The sequence below is a fragment of the Gopherus flavomarginatus genome, chromosome 15, assembly GCF_025201925.1.
Source record: "Gopherus flavomarginatus isolate rGopFla2 chromosome 15, rGopFla2.mat.asm, whole genome shotgun sequence".
Classification (NCBI taxonomy): domain Eukaryota; kingdom Metazoa; phylum Chordata; order Testudines; family Testudinidae; genus Gopherus; species Gopherus flavomarginatus.
In genome coordinates, this window is record NC_066631.1 from 28,362,197 (window position 1) to 28,378,444 (window position 16,248).

The following is a 16,248-nucleotide window of genomic DNA, read 5'->3' on the forward strand; positions in this document are numbered from 1 at the left end:
CCTCAAGAATCAAAGGGGTTCTCCCTATTTGATCTCCGATATGGAAGGAAGGTGAGGGGACCCCTAGATCTCATTAGAGACTCCTGGGAAGGGGACAGTGAGGTAAAGGAAGAGACAGTAACTGAATATGTACAAAAGCTCAGAAAGGAGTTAAAAGACATGATGGATATTGTTCAAACTAACCTTAAGGACAGGAAATCCAAACAAAAAGTGTGTTATGATAAAAATACTTGTAAACACTTCTTTGATATAGGAGACTTGGTGTTGGTATTAAGTCTCATGAAAAAGTACAAAATGCAAAATTCTTGAGAAGGACCTTTTGAGGTGACAGAAGTGGTAAATGAAGATTCATATGTTAAAAAGCCTCATGGTGATGCTGTCCTACAACTAGTACATGTAAACAGACCTAAAGCCTATCACAATATGGAAGTCATAGTAAACATGATCTGCTGCATGGTAGGGAAAACTGAGGCACACAACCTCATTAATCTGATGGCTGAATGCCAAACTGACTCAGCTCTGGAAAGCATTGATATCTGCAGTCCATTAACATCAGTTGAAAGGGCAGAGGTGTTGGCAGTGCTGCAAAAACAAAAAGGAGTGTTTTCTAACAAGCCTGGGAAGACACACTTACTAACTCACAAGATCATCACAGAAGGACCACAGCCACCTCACAGCAGACCCTACAGGGCCACTGGCAAGGTGCAAGAACAAAGCTGTGCAGAAATACAAAGCATGTTAGACCTAAGAGTAATTAAAGAGTCTGACAGCTCTTGAGCATCACCTGTGATCTTGCTCCCTAAGAAAGACAGCACTGTAACAATGTGGTCATAGTACTAGATGTATATCCCATGCCTAGAACTGATGATATGCTGGACATTTTAAACAAAGCTAAATAGCTCATTCATGATTATTGGCAGATTCCTTTAGATACGGATGCACAGAAAAAAAAATCTGCTTTCATCGCTGATACAGGAGTCTATGAGTTCACAATATTACCATTTGGTTCAATTAATGCTGGAACCACCTTTCTGAGGCTGATCAACCACGTGTTAAACGGTTTACAGAACTTTGTAAGGGCATAGGTGGATGACACCGCAGTGTTTAGCAACCCTTGCGCTGATCACAAAAAACATTTGGAAATTGTGCTGTCAAAACTCAAAGAGGCAGACCTACCCATAAAAGCCTTCACATGTAAAACTGGAGCAGCCAAAGTCCCTTTTTTGGGACACTGGGAAGAGGGAGGTCAAATATCCCGATCCCTTAAAAGCTGAAGCCATTGTAAATAGACCTATGCCTCTACCAAGAAACATGGCCAATCTTTCATAGGCCTAGTAAACTATTACAGAAGGTTTGTGTGTGGGCTCAGTGACTTTGTATCTGCAATCACTGATCTATGTAAAAAGACTAAACCCAACAAGGTCATTTGGATGAAGGCATGCCAGGAAGGATTTGATAAGGTAAAGAAAAGCTTGTCTGAAAAGTCTGTTCTAGCTAGTCCAGGTTTTGACAAAATGTTTGAACCATGTGCAGATGCATCAGGCGTTGGTCTAGCTCCGTGGTCTCCAACTTTTTTACGCCCAAGATCACTTTTTGAATCTAAGGACAACTCAAGATCTTCCCTACCGTGTCCCCGAGGCCCCGCCCTTTCCCCAAAGCCATGCCCCGCTCGCTCTCCCCTACCCTTATTCACTTTCACTGGGCTGGGGCAAGGGGTTGGGGTTCAGGAGGGGGTACAGGCTCCGGGCTGGGGCTGAGGGGTTCGCAGTGTGAGAGGGGGCTCTGGGCTGAGCCTGGGGCGGAGGGTTGGGGTACAGAAGGGGGTGAGGGGTACGAGCTCTAGAAGGGAATTTAGGTGCAGGAGGGGGCTCTGGGCTGGGGCAGAGTGTTGGGGTGTAGGAGGGGGCATGGGGTGCTGACTCTGAGAGGGGAGTCAGGACTGGGGGCTTGGGGTCCACGAGGAGGTTTTGGGGTGCAGAAGGGGGTATGGGGTGCTGGCTCCGTAAGGGGGCTCAGGGTGGGGCTTGAAGTGCAGGAGGGGGCATGGGTACTGGCTCTGGGAGGGGGCTCAAGGATGGGGGTTGGGGTGTGGCCTCCTGCCGGGCAGCACTTACCTCCGGTGGTTCCCAGTTGGCAGCGGGTACAGCGAGGCTAAGGCAGGCTCCCTGCCTACCCGGCTCCCACTCTGCTCTTGGAATGGGCCAAGATGCCCTTGAGGCCTCTGGGGTGGGGATAGTGAGGGGCATGTGGCTCTCCTGGCCAATGGGAGCTGCGGGGGCAGTGCTTGTAGGCAGGAGCAGCACATGCGGAGGGAGACCCCTTTCCCCCTGCACCCCCAGGACCACGGGGCTGCAGTGGCCGCTTCTGGGAGCGGTGTGGATGCGGGGTAACATTAGGCAGCCACACTGCACTGCCACTGGAGATAGCGATCGACCGGTTGGTGACCACTGGTCTAGGTGCTGTGCTGATGCAAACGAGAGAATAAGAAGCAGCACCCAGTTGCTTTCTTAAGCAAAAAATTGACATCCACTGAAAAGAATTATTCTGTCTTAGAAAAGGAATGCTGTGCCACAGTGTGGGCAGTCAAGCAATTAAGGCCCTATCTTTTTTAATAGAAAGTTCAGGGTCCTAACAGATCATTCACTATTAATCTGGTTAAACAAAACTAAAGGCTCAAATTCCAAGAATCTACGCTGGAGCCTTATACACCAAGAATTTGATATGGAAATTGTGCATATAAAGGTTAAGGAAAACATGGTGGCAGATGCCCTGTCCAGGAAAGAGGCCCCTGACCTGCTGCCTGCAGGTCACCAGGGTCTAACCCTCTTGCAGCTTTGTTAGGGGGGAGCTGTGACTGTCTGTACCCCTGTATTCACCCCTTGCACACTATTATAATTATCTTTGTGCAAGTATGCCTTGTGAGGTATCACTGGTAAACTAGTAACTTGCTGGCCAATATTGTCCTGATAAAGTATGTGTGGCACATTGTATGTAAAGTTATAAGATTTCACTGTATGGTGTTACTAAGACAGGTACCAAGCCTGTGGAGCGGCCAAACCAGTTCCCCAGAGACAAAGGACAAGATGACGCCTCAGCCAGGTGTGAAAAGGTCAAATGGTGTCTCCCTTTATCTCTGCCCATGGCATCCACAACAGCCGAAGAACAAAGGAAGCAGCGTTGGACTAGGGGAGGGATCCTGACTGAAAGAACTTCAGTCAGTAGGACTGCTGAAACATGTGCTGAGGGAGACTTTGCTTTGAATTCATTATTTGTTAAGTTAAGCATTAGCTGCATTTCACTTTTATTTTTCCTGTAACCAGTTCTGACTTTTATGCCTCATTACTTGTATTCACTTAAAATCTCTCTTTTTGCAGTTAATAAACTTGTTTCATTGTTTTATTTAAACAAGTGTGTTTGAACTGAAGTGTTTGGGAAACTCCATTTGAGATCATAGGGTTTGTGCATATCATTTTCTATTAATAATGTCCAGGAGCGAGGTGGGCACTAGAAGACGTTCATTTCTGGGAAAAGCCTGGGACTGGGAGTTCACTTGCATCACTCTGCACTGTAAATCAAGAGTGGTTGGCTGCAGCACTCACAATATAACTGGGAATAATTTACATGATGGAGGCTGTGTGAGCAGACCAGGAGTGGTAGCTATCACAGCAAAGTCGTGTAAAAGGCACCCCAGGTTCATCAGTCCAGATTGTGCCTTGGATATGTCACATCCTCTGAGTCTGTCTTTTCCAGACGCATGTAGAGAGGGAAGAAGGGACAAGATGGAGCTCTTGGGGTTTCTAGGCAAAAGAGGCCCTTAGGTTAAGATGATTTATTAGTATTAGTGAGACCAGAGTTGTCCAGGTGGATTAAGCCCTAAATCTGAAATAAAGAGAGAAGTGCCAGCTAAGCACAGAAGGACTAGAGATGGTCTCAAGTCACAACACTCAGAACTAAGTTTCACACATCCCAGAGTTTGGGTGGCTCATTATGAGAAATAAAAAGTCTGAAAAGAAATTTGGATCTGAATGTAGGGACTAGTGAAGAAAGGAAAATGTCTCCCTCGTGAGTTGATCCAAAATCTAAGAATGGAAACTCTCAAAAGTGCATTTTCATCTGCCAAGTCTCCTGCTCCCCAACAGCCATGCAGAACGGGAGCCATCTGAGGAATTTATCTCTATGATGTGCAGGGTGACGTCTATGCGACTTCTCGATTGGGAAGAGGAATGATATGCAGAAACGTAGCCAGTGTGTTCATTGGGAGGAGTCGTATAAGTATAAAAAGCCAGTTGTTCTGCAGCAATACATCAAGAGGAATTCTCAGAGAGACAGAAGCTGCTCAGAGTTTAGTCAGGTACGAACAACAAGGAAACTGCTCTGAAAAGATTGAGTTTGGTCACAGGGTGTGTGAAGTGTTTGTTTAGCCTGTACTCAAAGTGTGTTTTTCTGAGGACTGTGTCCTTGTTCCTTTGCTCCCAAAGATTACACTTGATCTTGAAGAGCCATTTTTAAAGGCTAATGACGATAGTAGGGACCCCTTCTCTGCAGAGCTAATCTGTCCTGCTCCAAGTATGAATAGTACTTTAAATGCCAGCTCACTTCCATCGCACCGCTCACCTCATGCTCTTAAAGCACTTCACAGACATTCATGAATGGAGCTTTACCACACTCCTATGAGATACTCAGTAGTATTATCCCCATTTTACAGCTGTGGAAACTGAAACACAAGGACATTAAGGTCCGTCGTTAAGCCTTTTGCCATGCTGCTCATGCCTGGACAGCCTCTCCACAATTCTGACTTGTCAAGCCACATCCCTTTCCTGCAAATACCTCCTTGAGATTTGTTTCTTCTGCAATGCCCATCAGAAGTGGGTTAGTGACAATAATAAACCACTTGGGGCCAGATGCTCAGCTGATGTCAAGAGTGTAGTTCCACTGACTTTAAGAGATCTGGCCCTCCCAGTTATTATTTCCTCCTGAGACCTACTGTGCAACTTGTCTTCTCTGTTTTTGACTTTCAGGCCTAGTCTTGCAATCAGAACACAAAAGCAGATCCACGAGTAGCCCCTGTTGACTTCAATGGCTCTGCATGGGCACAGGCACCAACCCACACAGAATCAGCTGCAGGATCAGGGCCTTAGACTGTAAGCTCCGTATGGCGAGAATTGCCGTTATGTTTATGCTTGTACAGCACCGAGCACAGTGTTAGTTCTTAACATATAATAAACAATATGAAAAACTGCCAAAGTGGCACTCACCAGAGCGGACATGCTGTACAGGTTCTGATTGTATTTCACCTTTAAATCCATGTACAGATGCCAGGTATAGTTGACAGTGTACAGAAAAGAGGCTACATAAAATATCTGAAAAATAAAAACAGGCCTTATTTTATGCCATCCGTAATCATTTGTACTTTCTATAGGACCTTAGCTCCTTTCATCTCCAACAAACCCAGAGCACTTGACAAAACGACACTGTATAAGCTATAAAAACGAGCCCCGAGAGAGTGTTAAAGGTGAAATATAAAGCACCCAGTAGGTGGTCAGCTGTCATCGTCCTGAGTATGGCAGAAATGCCTGGCGAGCTAGATACAGAAATCAGGACACGCCAAAAATTAAGAGGCTGATTCTGGTCCATCTCCTGAGCTCGTATGCTGCTCCAGCAGCAGTAAAGGAGACACAAAGGGCTGGGGGAGAATTTCCTGGAGCAGCATAGGGCTGAAGTAGGCAACCCAGCACTGCCTCCTTCACAGGCCCCAGCGAAGGGACTAACCTGTGGGCATAGGCACCGACTTCCTCTTTTCCCAGGGGGTGAGTGACCCCCACTTTTTCCCAGGCCTCGCCTCTTCCCACCATGGCCCCACTCCATCCCTTCCACCAAGCCCTCACTCTGCCTCTTCCTGCTCCTGCTCCTCTCCCTCCCCCAGCACTTTCTGAACACAGCTGAACAGCTGATCATGCTGAACACCCACTATATTTTTTCTGTGGGTGCTCCAGCCCATGGAGTCGGCAAATATGGCTGGGGATGGAGCTGGGATCAGAAGGGAGCGTGCCCATAGCATCCAGCACCATGGCACAGCTCATAGGCAACTTTGGGAACGCTGCCTTAAATTAGAGAAGCCCCCAGTGGTTACGTCAGGGACCAGTCTGACTCCCCACAGCAGTCCAAAATCAAGATGGTCCAAAGATGGCTTAAAGCTATCTTGGTCCTCATGCCCATAGGCTGTTCACTCTGTGCTGTCTCTCTCAGGAGACAACACAGACTCTGCAGCTAAATTTGCTTCCATTATGATGATCTGGCCACACTGTCGGCTTCCCTTGAATTGGTGAGAATAACAAACCATAGTGCATTTAAGGAAGACAGCAGCAATGAGAACGCGTGAGAGAGAAATAAGAAATCTAGAGCTATTTGGTCTGAGGTGTTTTCCAGCCCTGCCAGCTCTGAGAACCATCTTTGGACTAAGACCAAGCATAGAAAATCTGAACACAAAAAGAATTTGTTTGAGGAAGTTCTGGGCAACTGAAAAAAGAAATTTCTCATACATTGTTTGCTGTGACATGGCAATGTCTGGATGGGTGCCCATCCAGTACACCCCAGTGGCAACCAAGTTCAGACAAGTGACTGGGTGTCTGACTAGTGTAGGTGAACCACCATTTTTTTTCCTGGAAATTCTCAACTAGGGAAGCATGAGCATGCATGGTAGAGTGGGAGGAGGAACTGGGTGAGAAAATCCTTCATCTGGATTGGCTACCTCTTGCTTGACTGAAGTGAAGAGGACTCAGTGTCAATCCTGGTGTCACCCATTGGCAATCCTCATGTCACCTCATCATGGGAGACTACTGATGAGGTAAGAGACACTGCATTTCTTGCTTCACTGGATATGTCTACACAGCAACTAGTCACTCACAACTGGCCCAATCGACTCAGGTGTGTGGGGCTCTGGATTTAAGGCTGTTTCATTGCTGTGTAGATGTCTAAGCTTGAACTGTGGAACAGGTTCTAGGACCCTGTGGGGTGGCAGTCAGACCCTGAACCTGGAAGTCTACACCACAATAAAACAGCTCCGCAGCCTTAGCCCCGCGAGCCAGAGTCAGCTGGCATGGGCCAGCCATGTTTTTTTCCTTTGCTGTGCAGACATACCCACTGAGACCACAGACGTTCTTAGCCATTGCTAAGAAGGTCAAGAGAAGTGACGATTGCTTTGCAGTAAGGTATGTTGCAATGACTCTCCGGCTCATTATAGGATTTTTAATAAGGAACCATTGCCCTTCCATGAGAGGCTCTCAAAGCACTCTACAAACATAACCCATTTTACTTCTTACCAGCCCCCGAGAGCTAGGTCAATGTTATTACCCCATCATACAGATGAGGGCACTAAGGCACACACACTTAGCCAAGGCTTCTCATAGAGTCACTGGTAGAACCAGGAAACAGCCCTGCTCTCCTAGCTCCCTATCCTCAGCTTCTGGCATTGGGGATAATCCTGCAGGCCAGAGGCCATGGTCCCCATCAGAACCTGGCATACAGGAATAAAGCTGGAGCGTAGGAGAAAGCAGGAGCCCTTTGTTTATCCCTCTCCAGTCGCTACTTATAATAATTTTGCGATTTTCCATTGTGCGAGCCAAACAGAGTGGAATCTACCAGGATGTTATTAGGTCATTAGAATTTAATTGGGGAAACTGTGGATGAAGTGCGTAATTATAGCATGTCATCCTCTCTGTTTTGTAGCATGAAATCAAGGGTTATGACCGGAAAGGGCCAGCAGAGGAGAAAATATGTTACTTTTTAATGTCATTTGTTCAGCTAAGTGCTAGGGACTGAAGTGGAGGAAATTGTCAAGGAAGAGACAAGAAAAGCTTGGGCCAAACTCATCTCTGGTGAATCACCCATTGATCCCAATTGTAACTCCAAGGACTGCAGTGGAGTTATGGCAGGGATGAACAAATCATAGTTTTGTCTTCCACTGAAGAAAGTAGTAGAAATTCTATGAGCCCCATTGATAAAGCAGAGTGGAATTATGATGCTTGTCTTTGTCAGAAAACATAAACAGGGACAATGGGGGATAATACTTTTTTATCTCACGGAAAGTTGGGAGGGAAAACTATTAATGTTTGAGGAGCTCAGGCCTAAAACCTCAAAGGTACTTAAGTACCTATCTCCCATTGAAATCCATGGGAGTTAAGTGGCAAAACATTTGAGGGCCAGGGCCTCAGAGTGATGAGCACCACTGAAAAATGAAGAATCCAGTACAGGTTAGTCATGACTGAAAATGTTGTCACCATCTGACAACTGTTCAGTGGTTGATATGATGAAGTGTGTGCAGTCTCAGTCTGGCGTTAGTGTCCACACAGCACAAACCACCACCACAACTGGCACTAACTGAGCTCCTGGTTCTCAGCAGAGATGCCAAAGACTGAATGCACCAGGCAGTCTAAACTGCCTTCTTTCCTCTTGAGGTCATCCCTCCATATCACATGGTGGGGCAGCAGAAGGGACCTTGCACTGCTTTCCCTTTGAACTTAATCTAAGAACAGTAATAAATAACAGGCTTGTGCCCACCTCCAGCCCCTCGTGGCACTTTACAAACATTAATCAGTGCCCGAAGGAACATTCCGACAGAAGGAATGTCATTGTTATTTGCTGCACGTCTATGAAATGCAGCATCTGTGAGATTCTTGAGCCCAGGACACGGAAGGTGGGGATGGGAAGAGGTTTATTCATTTAACTAGTTTACAGCTCACATGTGGCTTGCTGAGGTGCTGCTCAACCTGTCTCAACCTGTGCCTGAGTTCTCACCCCGCCTCCTCCCCGCCCTGTATCTTATCACAAGTCCCACGTGAGGCCGGCGTTGCTATGGTAAGCACTCAAGTTATTTTAATTCTGTCCTAGAGCAAATAACAGAAAAGGATCTTGCCAGAGTGCAAGTTGGATCTGCCAGACCTAGCACCCTTACATCAGAGAGGGACTGCCTTTGTCCTTACCTGGGAACAGTCTGGGGGGCTAGTGAGTCCCCTGTGGCCCACTTCACTGGCTATATGTGTTTGTGTAACCATGAGAGATCAGGGTAAGGGATTCACTCACACACACTGCATTCAGGAGCCGGCAGCGGTAGCATAAACATCTCAACAGGAGCTCACTTACTGCTGTCTCTAGGTTGGGACAAAGGCAGGTGCTGATGGGTCTCTCCCATAGGGACACAGGACACGCTGTACCTTGCAGGTCCGTGTAGTCCAGTGTCCTGCCTCCAGCAGCAGCCAAGACTTTATGCACCAAAGGAAAGACAAGTTCCCTCATTTTGCAGCTACCCTTTTAGGCTCCGTTTCCTCCAGCCTCTTGCAGATGCCCCCAAGCTGCTTTGCCATAAACCGGGGAAGCAGAGTGTGCTGTCCCCTGAATTCAGTGGTGACAGAGCATTGCCTCGAGCACACAGTCTCCTTCACTGCACTTCGGTCAAGAAGGGCGGCATCTCTGAAGTCATTGCCAAACCCACATCTCCTGTGACACACTACAGCGCTCTGACACCAGGCCAACATGCATTCCAACCTTTCCCAAAGTAGTCTGGAGTAAACAGAACCAGACAAATGGCAGATATTGTCACTCCCCAGAGAAGTATGTGCCACGACAACCAAATCTAGGGTGACCAGACATCCCGATTTTATCAGGACTGTCCTGATATTTGCTTATTTGTCCTGCGTACCGACCTACCTTCGGTTGGGATGCAAATTGTCCCAATATTTTTGCCTCCGCTCACAGACGGAGCGGAGCCCGGAGGGGCTTGCGCCCCCCCAACTCCGCCTCCTCCTTCCCCCATTGGATCCTTCCCCAAATCCAGCCACTCTGGCCCAGCCTCTTCCCCAAGCAGACCGCATTCCTCCTCCTCCCTACTCCCTCCCAGGCTTGCGCTGATCAGCTGTATGGGGGCGCAAGTGCTGGAGGGAGGTGGGAGGTGGAGACGGAGCGGAGGCAAGCTGGTGCAGCGGGCACGAGGCGTGGAGCTCCAGCAGCTGTTTTTTTCTTTTTTTTTTGCTCTGCGTCTCCCCCGCTATCCCGATATTTCACCTGAGTGATCTGGTCACCCTAATAATCCCCTGACCTCCTTGAGCCATGTCTGACCAATAAGAACCATGGCCTCATGATAGTATTCCAATGGCAAACTTGCATATGTGGCCTGTGAAGTGACTTCTGTCCTGCAAGCTCCCTGCAGCCACACGCCTCGTGAATCTTCCCATATATTCACTTCTCTTCCCCAGCTCATTCTCCTTGTATAACCCCCAAATAGACTTCCCCTCATTGCCAAGGGATCATTGCCATGTCTTCCCTAATGGCTGAATTACATACAAACCGTTTGTTTCGTACCTCGAGGCTTAAGGGGTATGTGTATCATTGTTTTTATAGCAGCATAAGAAGAGCTAGAGAGATCAGAGATAAGCTCCAAATGGAATAGCTGCTACCTAAGTACAGTACTTGGTGTCATGAGTAATAGGAATTACCCATGTGTACTGATGTTTAAAAAAACCCAACACAAAACTACGCCACAGTAACCCGACGACCAAACACAAAACAATCTGAGCGCTCTCACATGTTGTACATTAAGTTACCTTCCTGCCCTCTCTACAACATGCAAAAAGCCATTTCCAGCTCCCACCAGCTTGGCTTGACAGAGTGGGGTGGGAGGTTTCCTGGTAGCCTGCATGGAAATGTGTGGCCTACACACCAGAACAAACCTGATTCAAGTCTGGACTGCAATATAGGAATTAAAGAAGAGAAAACCTCCACCACCCCAGGGGCCAATGTCACACTGCACCCTACAGTGTGCTCCTCAGTACGTTGTCTTGTCCTGTTCAAGGGTGCACACCCAGAGGGGGACCTCACTCTAATGGACACTACTGGGGATGATGACCAAACAGTAGCTTTAGAGTTTTCAGCCTTCGTAGGTTGTTTTTTTAAAGCCGACTACTTGAGATAATATTCCAAATTAGACATAAAACTGAGCTCCTGGCTGCTTGTAGCCAGAGAGCCCATGGCATTACCTGTAAGAGTGGTGGTGGTAATAGTTCAAGTAATTAAAAGCTGCCTCTCTAAATTCTCCCTGTAGTTTCAATGGGATATCAGTTCTCTTCACTTCTCACCTTACTTCTATGGCCATGCATTGCTATGTGCTGTGAACCAGCTACCATATTCCACCACATTGGAGTGATGGGTAAATTGATTTCCATCAATTACTGATGGAATCTGCACACAGTGTAGAGATTTCTGGACCAGTGTGAGACTTAGTTATTGTATGTGAAATTCTTTGGATTAATGCTGACATAAGCCAGGCTGAGAACTGGGAGCTCCTCAGGGGGCAGAGAGGAAGAATTTATCAATCCCAGGCAGTGAAGCAACTTCATGACCACCACTCCTGCCTCTCGAGTACAGTGGCCTTCACAGCCAGCATGCTCCCTCTCCACTGGGTGAATGGCCTGGATCTATGAAGTGACAGATCAACCAGTCCTTCCCCTTCTCCAGTCCCAAATCCAGTGTGCTGGTGGCTCCCATAGAATGGGGTCTCTGGCACATAGGTGTGAGCACCCCATGTGCAGCTACCCAAATCTTTGCATCCCCTCCACTCCATGGAGTGGAAGCACATCAGCTCCTCTGCATCTGGGGACTTCCCTGGCCATGAAGGCAGAGGCAGGGTTTGTCATGCTAAGAGGCTTCACTTTATTTCCCAGCTAAGCTCCTTCGGCCCAGAATACAGTTCATTTTTAATTTGGCCTGCTTTAAATAGCCCCAAAGTCCTAAATGCAAATAGCTTCCGAAATATTCTCCCTTCCTTACAGTACAAGCCATTCCAAAGCCCTATAGCCATTGTAGGGTAATGGGTTTCTGCACTGAGCCATTCCTACTGCCACAGTGTCCCGTTTGCAACCCCTCACACATTTCCTCTCCCTGCAGTCATTACCTAGCATGCTTCAGACATCTACAAATCGACTTTGACAGGAGGAAACCCTAATGATGCAGCGGCAACCCAATGAGACAAAAAGAAATGTCAGGAAAATTATTCCACTTCACTGAGGCCCCTGCACATGAATTCAGCACAGAACAGGACACACAGCTGACCTTCAGGGCATCAGGCTGATCTTACCACGAGCACAGCAGCCCACAGAGTAATCCAATGGGACTGCTTGGAAGACTATTGGTATAAGGGTAACAGGAGCAGATCCCATGGGGACTACTCATGGGAGTAAGATTTACAGGGGTGGGCCCAAGGGGAATATCAGAGTTTGTTTGTTCTTTTACAGGAAGGAGTGTGGAAATACAGCAGTACATTAGTCACAGAGATAGCCTTGGGTACCTGCTCAACAAGAGATGAGACCAACTCATTTAATGAACACTCCCCATAGCAACCCTAAAGTTACTCTCTGTCTCTAACAGACTTTACCTTGCTAAGGTAGGTCTGTACAATTATCCTCATTTTACAGATAAGACACAGAGATCTTACCTATTAAGGTCAATCAGCAAGTCAGTGTCAGAGCCAGGATCAGAGCCCAGGGCTGCCTAACTCCCAGTCCTGTGTTCTGACCGCTAGACCACTTCATGACATAATTCTGTGCAAAGCAACATCACATCACAAACTGATAACCCAGAGTTACTCACCTGACCAGTTGTTTGAAGATTATAGCAGACAACATCTTGATTTGTGGTTGGCGTGGTATAGAGAAGCACCCCAATGAGCCAGCACATCCCCAGAAACAGGTCGGAGAGGCTCAGGTAGAACAGAGGGCGCACCTAGAAAAGTTGAAGCGATCATTTGGCTTGGTGAATATTGTACACAGTCCCACAATGGTCAGCTAAAACAAGGGTTTCATTTTCACCCTCCTTTTCCTGATATACTTTCATGCCAAGCCAGCCTAAGAATGCTGCTATCCCCACACAAGGAAACTGGACTGATCTGTGCACTCAGGAGATGTTTACACAAGGAACACCAAGATTTAATGATCATTGGCCAAGGCCACATTAGCAACTGCCCAAGAACCTGACAGCTGCACCAAATCTGGCTCTGAAGATTCAAAATCCTATGATTTAATAAAATAGATTTCCTTCGCTGCATTATTAGTAACATCCATGGTGGCAAACGCTCAAGTATTTTGAAAAATCCTACATTTTTCTGTCTATGGGTGTATTTGTTTCCCGCCTACATAGCACAGCTTGGAAAATGGAATACCACTTTAATTAGCTTGTGGTCAGTTTCTAGCCAATTTCAAGTTCTCAAGCACTGGCACAAGACCACTGCATTTGAGTTGTAAACACTGCAGGGAAATATTTACTTGTTTAAAAATGATGACCACGTTTTCATTGACTGTGGGAGCTATGGGTGGTAAGCCACCCTGAAAACCAGGCCAGTTATCTAGGTGCCTAAATGTGGATTTCAGTGCCTAACTTTCAGCATCCAGGAGTGAAAAATTTAGCCTTTTTTCTATAGAAATTTTTAAAACTAAACAAAACATGCAAACATTTATATAGGTCTTTGCTTTGGGAAACATTATTTATTTTATAGAACCTACATTGTGGGCTGAATTTAACCATTGTCCTTTAATTAAAAATAAATGTGCATTATCACAATATTTGCTTGAACTTTTCTCTTTCCTGATAGATGAAGAGTAATGGCTTGTTGATGTAGTTAGTTCAACAACAATAAAAATTTGCCAGCAGGTTGTTTTGTCCTTATTCTGTAGTTACAGATAGAGAGTGGGAATGGATTCTGTTTCAGCTCTTTCTAGGGCATATTTTTCCTTCAGTGGGCACTCTAAGCACCTCCATTTTATACAGTGTCTGAGAAACCAAATGTCTGTCTCAAGATCTTTATTTTTATTAGCACCATACATTACCTGTCACCCAAGTAAATCAGTGAATCAAACCTTTTATTGCTAACTTGCATATCTTGAGCTAGTTTCCGTCATCGGGTTCATTGTATTTATTAATCCCTTTTAAAACATTTTTTAAAACACTTGCACACATTTCTCCATGCAGAACCAAGCAGTGGGTATACAGCAGACTAGAATTTTCTGCATGGTTGTCACTATGAGTATATTCAAAACAAACAACCCTGGAAGAAGGTGGATGATCAGTTGTAACGAGTGAACAGGTGATGCAGGTCTGTGCAAGCATAGTGAAACCCAACTGTTTATCTAGTGGGTTATTTAGGTACAGGCATATATAAGGAAGTTGGAGGACTAGGTGACGCTGTTGTTAAAGTGGAAGGCAAGCCAGTTCTTTCAGGAAGAAAAGCCAAATTATTTATAAACTGGAGGAAGGAAATGTAAAGAAATTTAATGGTTTAAAACTGCTGGTTAGCTGGACAAAATGCGTAGCCATTATTATGTATGTTCAGATTGGGCTGGGGACTCTTTGAAGCACATCTGCTTGCATAAGAAATCCTTGTATCTTCTATGGCGCATTCACAAGTGCTCCAGGGTTAGACCCTGTTTATATTTTTTAGTCACTCTGTTTTTTCTTTATCACAAACTGGGAAATTCTTTCATTAACATGTCATGCCTTAAACATGGTTTAGTTAATGCTGAGAGTTTTCTGGATTCTGTAGATCCAGAAAATACGTTTCAACAATTAGGCATTCAGCTGCAAGTTCTAGTGTGGAAAGACAAGTACCTATGATTCCCGTACTTCTCAATAACTGGGAAATAAACCTTTCTTTTAAAAATGTTACTCTTTAAATATCATGCGTCAGGGAATAATCTGATCATAGCAAGCATCAGGAAGCATTTAGCCTATGCCCTTCATTTACAGAGTTGCATAACTGGTCAGGTGCATGGTGGGTGTGACTAGGAGTGGGAGCGTATTGAGGTACTCAGCTTCCTCTGAAGCATCAGAATCAACTACCATTCTAGGCAGAATACAAGTCTCAAAGCCTACCAGTGCTGTGTTCTTATGTAACCAAACTAGCTCCCTCGCAGTTCTTGAAATAAGACACTTTCTGACACAGATGGGATGGTCTAATCACCTCTAGACATCCAGGTTGAAATACCTGGGCTACCTAGAGCCACTTCCTCAAATCCTAGCAGGGGTGACCCAGCCCTCATTCTTCCAAGGTAAATCAATGGAGTTCCAGGAAGTTTACTCTGTGTATTGGGTGGGCTCTTTCTAGGAGATCTTAAACACTGAGGCCCTGTCTTCTCTCTGTGGACAAAAGTCCCCCATTTTGTCAGAATAAGTCCTGTCAGTTTGCAATGGACTCCTTGGCCCACACACACTGTGTTCCATGGGAGTTTTGGGTGTGTGGGACCCATAACATGTGACATGCTTTGGAGATAAGGAAGATACAGAAATAGAAAAGTTTGATATTATTATAACAGAATACAAGTTTAGAAGTACTGCTCACCTAATTTATGATAGAAAATTACTATTCAGCCTCCCTCACCTTTCCATAAACATTGAAGTTCTTGAGTCTTATTAGCGCAGTCTTGTGAAAAGCAAATGTTATTCACACATTTTGATTGAAAGTGATTTTTAAATTATTTCTGATTGGAACATTTGCTATTTACATTTTATTGGTTAGCTCTACAGGTCATCCAGTCAGGGAAAAGAGACACCATGTGACATACGTAATCAACTAAACCATGTGAATCTCAAATATTTGCAGCAAATATTTGGGGGCCATTCATATTTGGGAGAAATGCTAAGCGTAAATTAATGCATCTTTTGGAATCATGAATAAATCTAAGGGTGTCTGCTAATCACCAGAAATACAGATGAAATTCAATGAAAACATTATTTGTTGTGAATCATTCATTCAGCTGCAGTTAGGATAATGCTTATAGCTTTATATGTAATTATATTTGGTCAATTTGTGCTCTCAAACAGAGCACGAACAGAGGTGCACAGTCCCCACTAAAGTCAATGGGAGTTGAATGTGGGTATCTGAATGCAGAATATGACTCAATAATACTCAGCCCTTGTAACCTTTGCAGTGCATCTATAAATTATTAATCCTCACAACCTCTTCTCTTCCATCTCCTGAAATTTTATTCTTGTTTCCATTTAACAGACTGGAACACTCAGTCTGAGAGATGAAGTGACTGTCCCAAGGCCCAGAAAGAGTCAGTGTCAGAGCAAGAATTGGAACTAAGGAGTTCTTGACTTAGACCACACGGGCACAATTTAACTTATACACATGTAATGGGGAAGGATTAAAAAAACACTGATGGCATATGAACTTCATGAAGCAGTATATAAATACAGCAAAATATGCCC

At 45.4% G+C, this 16,248-nt stretch overlaps 1 protein-coding gene across 3 annotated transcripts in view; it reads right to left on the minus strand.

Annotated features, from left to right (window-relative positions):
* Nucleotides 1–16,248, minus strand: part of TMEM116 (transmembrane protein 116) — a 31,932-nt gene that overhangs the window by 9,419 nt on the left and 6,265 nt on the right. For 2 of the 3 annotated variants that reach the window (XM_050924267.1, XM_050924266.1), the window contains exons 4-5: nt 12,637–12,768; nt 5,256–5,360 (exon numbers count right to left, since the gene is read on the minus strand). In XM_050924267.1, coding sequence (XP_050780224.1) covers nt 5,256–5,360; nt 12,637–12,768 — 237 coding nt within the window. Of the gene's footprint in view, nt 1–5,255; nt 5,361–9,138; nt 9,529–12,636; nt 12,769–16,248 lie in introns of those variants that run through there. The other variant, XM_050924268.1, reaches the window with a different exon arrangement.